This window comes from Dipodomys ordii, unplaced genomic scaffold (genome assembly GCF_000151885.1).
Source record: "Dipodomys ordii isolate 6190 unplaced genomic scaffold, Dord_2.0 Scaffold48, whole genome shotgun sequence".
In the NCBI taxonomy this organism is placed as follows: domain Eukaryota; kingdom Metazoa; phylum Chordata; class Mammalia; order Rodentia; family Heteromyidae; genus Dipodomys; species Dipodomys ordii.
This window is the reverse complement of record NW_012267264.1, coordinates 76,876-85,484: the sequence shown is the minus strand read 5'-3', so window position 1 is coordinate 85,484 and position 8,609 is coordinate 76,876. Positions and strand designations below refer to the sequence as shown.

The 8,609-nt window shown below is 40.8% G+C and overlaps 1 protein-coding gene across 1 annotated transcript in view; it reads left to right on the top strand.

Annotated features, from left to right (window-relative positions):
- Nrf1 (nuclear respiratory factor 1) overlaps nucleotides 1-8,609 on the top strand; it is a 122,445-nt gene that overhangs the window by 83,244 nt on the left and 30,592 nt on the right. Inside the window, exon 11 of the mRNA XM_013020034.1 lies at nucleotides 4,919-5,043. Coding sequence (XP_012875488.1) covers nucleotides 4,919-5,043 — 125 coding nt within the window. The remainder of the gene's footprint in view (nucleotides 1-4,918; nucleotides 5,044-8,609) is intronic.

The window sequence follows — 8,609 nt, the reverse complement described above, 5'->3', positions numbered from 1 at the left end:
AAGTTCAGAGACAGCACCAGGCCTGAGTTCAAGTGCCAGGACCGGCACCAAAAAAAAGGACATTAAAATAATCCATAATTGCTAGATTCTATAAAGTTGGGTCTGTAATATTATTTGCTGGTACCAGTCTCTTAGAAAAATATTTACAATCGGACCTAGGCATAGTGATTCATTATGTTGTCTCTAGTAAGAACGTATGAGGCATTTCATAGTTAAGCCTATGGTGAAGAGCAGCCTTAATAGTAATTTCAGATTAAGTGTGCCTTTGGACTCTGACTTTGTAATTCAGATGGTATGGACTAATGCCCTGTTAGTGTTAGGTGTTATAGCACCATGACTGCATCAACAGAGAGAAAGATCTTAGCTTGTATCCATGATGCCTGTACAATCTATGATTATGCTTTTTGCTCTACTTTAATTGTGTCACAATTTTTTTATGAAGAAAGCAAAGAGGCTTAAAATATATAGTCATGACTTTAAATTGAGTCATAAAGCTGGTCTCTGGTGGCTCACACCTGTAAACCTAGCTACTCAAGAGGCTGAGATCTGAGGATCATAGTTCAACCCAGGCAGGAAACTCCATGAGACTCTTATCTCTAATTAACCACCAAAAACCTGGAAATACAAGTGATGGAATGCTATCTTTGAGCTCTGGGACAATGAATTACTTTGTTTCTCTTTACCAGCTAGAAGCTGTTGCTATAACTAACCAAATTTTACAAAAGGGAAAAGTAAAATAATTTGTTTCATTTTGAGTAGATATCAAGAATATTTTCATGACAAAATAACAATGTTAAGTGAAAGAAGCAAGCTGTAGAAACGATGTGTGTGGCTGGGGATGTGTAGTTGTATAGCTTATAGATAAAGTGCTTGCTGAGAATATCCAAGGCCATAGGTTTGATCCCCAGTTGCATAGGGTAGGTTACATCAACAGAGTAAAACAAGATGAGAGAAAATATTGCAGATTAAAGCCAGATGCTGGTACTCATGCCAGTAATTCTAATGATTTAGGAGATTGAGGTCTAAGGATTGTTTCAAAGCCAGCTCCAGAAGGAAAGTCCATGAGACTCTTATCTCGACTCTCCAAATCACCAAAAAGCTGCAAGTAGCTCAAGTGAATAGAGCACCAGCTTTGAATGAAAGCTAAAACATAGTATCCAGGCCCTAAATTCAAGCCCAGTTACAGGTGCACATGAATGCGTGTGTGCACACACATGCATGCGTGCTTGCAAACTAAGTATCTGATAAGAAATTGATATCCAAATGTAGAGAGTTCCTAAAGTTTAACAACAGAAAAATCAACTGGAAAATATACAAAGGACAAAAACTAACCCTTCTCCAAACAGAGATACTGCTAGCCAAATAAACATATGATAAAATACACACTATTGCTGGGCCAGTGGCACTCCTATAATTCTAGTTATTAGGGAGCCTGAAGTCTGATGATGGCAGTTTGAAATATGCTCAGGCTGATTTTAGTCCATGAGACTCCATCTCCAAAGTTACCAGCAAAAAAAACAAAACTAAACTAAAAGTATGGTTCAAGTGGTAGAGCTCCAGCCATTTGTGAAAAATTGAATAAGAGCATGATGCTCTTAAATTTAAGCCCTGAAACCAACAGAAACAACATAAAATTACTATATAATATAGCAGTTCTATGCTGGCTAAATACTCCAAAGAATTAAAAGCAAAATCTTGTGTGCACATGTTCATAGCAGCATTAACTGAAATAGCACAATAACTGAAATGTGAATTCTATACAAGTGACCATCAACAGAATATATGGCTGAATAAGCAAAACGTGGTATATACATAACATAAAACATTGAGCCTAGGGGGCTGGGAAGGTGGCTCAGTGGTAGAGTGCTTGCCTTGCATGCATGAGGCCCTGGGTTCGATTCCTCAGTACCACATACACAGAAAAAGCTGGAAGTGGGTGCTATGGCTCAAGTGGTAGAGTGCTAGCCTTGAGCTGAAGAGCTCACAACAGTGCCCAGGCCCAAAGTTCAAGCTCCTCGACCAGCAAAAAAAAAAGAAAAACATTAAGCCTTCAAAGGGAAGAAAATTCTGACAGGCTACAATATGAATGAATCTTGATAATTGACTAAGTGAATGTCAATAATAAAAACACGATTCCACTTAGGTGAGATAGAATAATAAAATTCATGAAGACAGAAGATAGAAGGGTGGTTGCTAAGGAAAGAGGTAGATGGAAGGAACTAGGAAGTTATGTTTAATAGATACTGTTGGGCACCGGTGGCTCACGCCTGTAATCCTAGCTACTCAGGAGGCTGAGATCTTAGGATCATGGTTCAAAGCCAGCCCAGACAGGCAAACCTGTAAGACTCTTATCTCCAGTAAACCACTCAAAAAACCAGAAGTGGTGCTGTGGCTCAAGTGGTAGAGCTTGCCTTGAGCTGAAGAGCCTAGGACAGTGTCCAGGTCCAGAGTTCAAGCTCCACGACTGGCAAAAAAAAAAAAAATCCAAAAAATTCAGAAGTGGAGCTATGTGGTTCAAGTGGTAGAACACTGGCCTTGAGCAAAAGAAACTAATGGGCAAAGCCCAGAACCCTGAATTCAAGCCCCAAAGACTGACACATACACACACACACACACAAACACACACAAAAAAGTATTTTTTTGGGGGGGTCCACTCGTGGGGCCTGAACTCTGGGCCTGGGCGCTGTCCCTCAGCTCTTCAGCTCAAGGCTAGCGCTCTACCACTTGAGCCACAGTGCCACTTCCGGGTTTATTTAATAAGCTGAGTGTGGTGGTTCATGCCTATAATCCCAGAACTCAGGAGGCAGGAGAATCATGAATAATTTGAAACTAGCCTGGGCCATGTAGTAAGATCCTATCTCAAAAAACAACAGCAGGGCACTGGTGGTTCACGCCTGTAATCCAAGCTACTCAGGAGGCTGAGATCTGAGGGTTGAGGTTCAAAGCCAGCCCCAGCAGAGAAAGTCCATAAGACTCTTTAATTAACCACCAGAAAACTGGAAGTGGCACTGAGCCTCAAGTGATAAAGCGCTCACCTTGAGCTGAAGAGCTCAGGTACAGAGCCCAGGTCCAGAGTTCAAGCCCCATGACTGATTTAAAAAAAAAAAGAAAAGAAAAAAATGATTTTAAAAACCATGAAGGCTAAGGGTAGTAATGGAGTTCCTTTCTGGTGTGCACAAGTCCTGTCACTCAGTTCAGTCCTTAGCACAATTACAACAAAGCTATATATCTTATATGATTCTGATTGGTTAGTGCTTAACAGATGTCATCTTTATGAGACTTTTAATTTCCCAAGTTTCCTGCATGTGTTGCTTTTATTATCAGGAAAAATAAAACCCTTTAAAGAGATTTTTTAAAAAACTAGGAACGTTAATATGAAGGGGATAATTTTTTTTAACTTAATAAGGATTTTCTGTCTATTCACTTTCATTTACTGCTTCTTAGGCCACTCTCAGTGACAAAGAAGTCTTCCCAGGCAATTACTGATCTGTTGCTTTACAGGTCTGCTGCCTTTCTTAGATGAAAGGGACTTTATTCAGTTTGGTGCACATTACTTTGTCTTGTCATGACATGTTTACCTCAGCCAATCCCTGCCTCCTCACCCATCCTCACTTAGAGCCTGTGATTTGCAGATGACTGCCTTAGAGGCAGCAAAGCTGAATCAACTGGTTTATTTGGGAATTAAATACAGGATTTTGCCCACTTCTGCTAAACCAAGTGGTACTGCTGTGTGTGTGTGTGTGTCTGTGTCTGTGTGTGTGTCTGTGTCTGTGTCTGTGTGTGTGTGTGTGTGTGTGTGTGTGTGTACACATACTGGTACATAAAATATAGTGTATATCAAAAAAAATAGATTTTTTTTTCAGTCGTGGGGCTTGAACTCTGGGCCTGGGCTCTGTCCCTGAGTTCTTCAGGTCAAGGCTAGCACTCTACCACTTGAGCCACAGCGCCACTTCCTGCTTTTTTCTTTTTGCTTATGTGGTGCTGAGGAATTGAACCCAGGGCCTCATGCATGCAAGGCAAGCGCTCTACCACTGAGCCACCTTCCCAGCCCAAAGATAATTTTAAAATGTTAAGTTTTTTATTTTCAGGGATGTCTGCATATATACCAAAGCAAAGGAGGGGTTGGACTTTCTACTTAGTCCAACATTACTTTGTATTTAAAAAGCATGACTATACTCTAGACTATTATCTAGTACTGATAACAGGTTGCTTACTCTTCAAATTACCCATACTCATCTTAAAGGGAGGATCTCAAATGGTCTGCCTTGTGTTACCATAAAGAAAAATGATTAAAAGAAAACCTTGTGATTGACAACTGAAAATGGTATTTGCATTGTAATATGGGTCAGAGCTTCCACTGTGATTTGCAAATACTCAATTGATAGATAAGGATAGACTGATACAGGATGTTTTCTGTTATCAAGCTTTGATTACCTAACAGAAAGTTTCTTACTAGCTTTATAAATATGTAAGGTAGCAGGACACTGGTGGCTCACTCCTGTAATCCTAGCTACTCAGGAGACTGAGATCTGAGGATCGCGGTTCAAAACCATCCCAGACAGGAAGTCCGTGAGACTCTTATCTCCAGAAGTGGTGCTGTGGCTCTAGGGGTAGAGCGCTAGCCTTGAGCTAAAGAGCTCAGAGACAGTGCCCAGGCCCAGAGTTCAAGCCCCACAAACAAACAAAAAAAAAGCAAAAACAAATAAATATGTAAGGTTAGGAGTCCCTCTATCTGTATTATCATTTTAAACTTATCCCTGGCTTTGTCCATTAGCACTGGTATCAAATATTTGCTGTGTGTCTCATAACTATGAAGCCCATAGTAGAGTGAGCCAAGGATGGATGGTTTGTCTTGTGGCAGGTGTCATACCTTTATTCATCTTGCATATCCTCCTCTTTCCTGTCCCTGTATGCACAGCGAAGCTGCTGCCCATGCTGTCGCCACCCTGGCTGAAGCCACCTTACAAGGCGGGGGACAGATAGTCCTGTCTGGGGAAACCGCAGCAGCCGTTGGAGCACTTACTGGAGTCCAAGATGCTAATGGTAAGAGATCATAAATATTTTATTGAATTTATTCCCTGTTTCCACTTAAACCTTCCTGACATGGCTGGCAGCAAACCCTGCAGAAAGAGTTGAGCATGGTTTGGGTTTCTCTTCCTTGATAGTCATCTGATACCTAGGAAAATTTTAGGAGCTTCTGGTTCCTTTCAGTGGTAGGAGACGTGAGGTTTCTTGACAGAAGAATTCCGTAATAATGGCTATCTAATTGAACTACTTATTTTAAAAACAGCTGTTTGGGCTGGGAATGTGGCTTAGTGGTAGAGTGCTTGCCTAGCATCCATGAAAGCCTGGGTTCAATTCCTCAGTACCATATAAGCAGAAAAAGCCGGAAATAGTGCTGTGGCTCAAGTGGTAGAGTGCTAGCCTTGAGCTCAGGGACAGTGCCCAGGCCCTGAGTTCAAGCCCTAGGACTGGTAAAACACACACACACACACACACACACGCACACACACACACACACACCAAAAAAAAACAGCTACTTGCTATGACAAAACTTGCTGAGAGGCACTTGAGAATTTTTTCTGTGAGGCATATTTTACCTCTGTAGATGGTTGTTGTTGACAGCAGCAGAGATTCCTCTGGGGGTGGAGAGGGGTGAAATATGCTGGCTCCCTCCAGAAAGGTGCCACCATTTTGCCTTGCCCCAGTTTGGGCAGTAGGCTGTGATGAAGGTGCTTTTCTAGTCTGTCCCTGCTTCCTGTCATGTGTGACCTTACCAAAGACATCTGAATTTAGCCAGTAACATGCTAAAATCTGCCCTTCTTTCCCAGCTCTTTGGCTTCCTGGATACTGGTGTATATCCCAAAGAAACACAAGAGATAAAGTTCATAGACATGTGGTAGCAAAACTTGCAGTTCCATCCCAGCTCTTTAAATTTACTTCAGCAGGCTCTAGGAGTCAGTGGCCAAGATTTGGGCTGCTTGGGGAAGTGCCTCAAAAGTCTAGGTCAGAGAGGAGAACCAGCCCTGATCTGTGAGACTCTGGATGATTGTGCTATTTAAGTTTGAAATGTCTATATGTATAATGAAGCAGGTTTGGGAAAAATTGTTTTTTAAAAGTCTTGGAAAGAGGCAGATAGGTAAATAGCATACTTTCATTTAGAAAGAAATCTCCTTAATGACATTAAGTGTTGGAAAGAAGTAGTACCTTGTTTTATGGTCATTCCCTAAGAACCAAATACTCTGCTAGTTGGAATTGTATCTTTCTGTGTCCACCTTTGAACATGGGAGGAGGGAAGAATAATGTAGGAAATATAGAACCATTATGGCTTCAGAGAACCTCTTTCCTGAAGGAACTCCTACTCCCACCCGCCCTTAAAATCCAGAACTGCAACTACAGACTGCTTTTTCTGAATGACTGGTGCTTTCCTGAACTAACTTAAATGGAGATAGGGCTGATTTAACAGGAATGCTGCTGGATAAAAGACATCTTACAGCCATGTGTGTTAGGTTAAACTGGACCATAGATGAAATTAAGGAAAGTTTTTCCTCTATTTGCTTACCCCTAAGGAAAGAATCTTAGCCCTATTTGCTCATCTTTTCTCTTCCTCATCTGAGTCCTAATCAAGTGTGAATAAAAGGTAGGCAATCTAGCCTTGTTGCATTCTATTCAAGTGCAGTTGCTCTTGGGGTATTCAGTAGAAGACTTTGTTACTGATTCTAATAGACTTGACCTGTGTGGGAGGAACTGACAATTTTATAATCCAAGTTCCTCCCCAACCTTACCTGTTCCAATGGATAATTTCCAGGCAAATCTAAGGATATTCTTAACCTATTTTGTCATAGAGTAAAGATGGACCACACCCACTACTATTGATTACTGATAGCAATCCCTCTGCAAGTAATCTTCATGTTGTTGCCTGCATTTGTGATAAGAGAAAATTGAGTTCTGCATTCTGAAAGCCATGGTTCCAGCTAAGCATAGTAGTATGTGTGTGCAGTGTCAGTTACTAAGGAGGCTGAGAATTACTCAAGCTGATGATCCATCTGGACAGCATAGCAAGATGCTTTCTCAAAAATAAAACAAACAACAACAAAATACAGTTCTTCCAAAGCAGGCCATCCTGTTTGTGTCTGCTGATGCTTGCTGAACTCAAGCTGGACTTAGCCCTTTCTCATTGTAGCTTGTCTGTATCAAATCAAATACAAATCAAAATAGTTTTTGACTATCCCAGCAAATTTTACACAGAGACCAATCATTTTATCTGCTGTAGGAATCCAAAGAATGAGTGATAATGGAAATAATCCAAAATAATTCTGATAGTTCTTCTGTGCTTTGACCTTTCATCCAAGTCCTACTTACTTTTGGACTAGAATTACATTTTTCCACATTTATCCAGCCTATATGGTTTCTGGATCGATTGTAAGGGATCTTTTCTCATTCTTTCAGATTCTGACACATTGCTTAGCTTTGTCACTTCAGTAATGACACACTTATGGTATCTACCAATAAATCAAGTTTACTTTTTTTTTTTAATGGAACACTTCACAGATTTGCATGATATCCTTGCATAAAAACAGTGCTCATCTTCCTTGACTTTTTCTTTTTTAGTTGTCTTCTATGTGTTGCTGAAGCAAGCACAAATTTACCTTTTTTTTCTTGCCTTTTTAAATCAGAATGAATTTATTATGAGGAAGAATCAAAAGATGGCGGAGCCTGATCCTAATTATAGATGTAGAACTAACTTTTATCCCTCTGAGAGAAAAATGAATCACAGATTCCAGAGCCAGCTAGCAGATTGACTTTTCTAGGCCTCAAACAGTTTATGGGACAGAGCTAGTAGGGATAGAAGAAAAGTATGTGTTGAGTTTGATGGAATATGATAGCAAGTTGGGTATAAGGTAATATCTTGTAGGATAGTATTAAAGATAATAACTGGGTGCCAGTGGTTCAGGCCTGTAATCCTAGCTACTCAGGAGACTGAGATCTGAGTATCAAAGTTCAAAGCCATCCCAGGCAGGAAAGTCCCTAAGACTCTTATCTCCAGTTAATCACCAGAAAACCAGAAGTGGTGCTGTGGCTTAAGTGGTTGAACACTATTAGCCTTGAGCTGAGGGACAGCACACAGGCCCAGAGTTCAAGCCCCACAAACAAAAAACAAAAAAAGAAAGAAAAAGATAATGATCTATGTGGCAAAGGTTTAAATTCAGAGTCACCAAGGAAGTCCTGAGCCTGCAGATATTCCTTCTTTCTGATCATTAACCCCATCCCAACACTAAAGGAACTGTTCAAGCACTAAAATTACTATATTTCATTTTATGTTCTCTATTTTTTCAATAGAGGAAAATGAGTCTTTGGTCTGTTAAAATTGAGTCACATGGTTCAATCTGGTCTGATTTGTTTTTGTTTTTGCTTTTGGTCTAATCTTTAAATTGAAGCAAGGGGGCTGGGAAGGTGGCTCAGCGGTAGAGTGCCTGCCTTGCATGCATGAGGCTCTGGGTTCGATTCCTCAGCATCACATAAGCAGAAAAAGCCAGAAGTGGTGCTGTGGCTCAAGTGGTAGAGTGCTAGCCTTGAGCTGAAGAGCTGAGGGACAGTGCCCAGGCCCA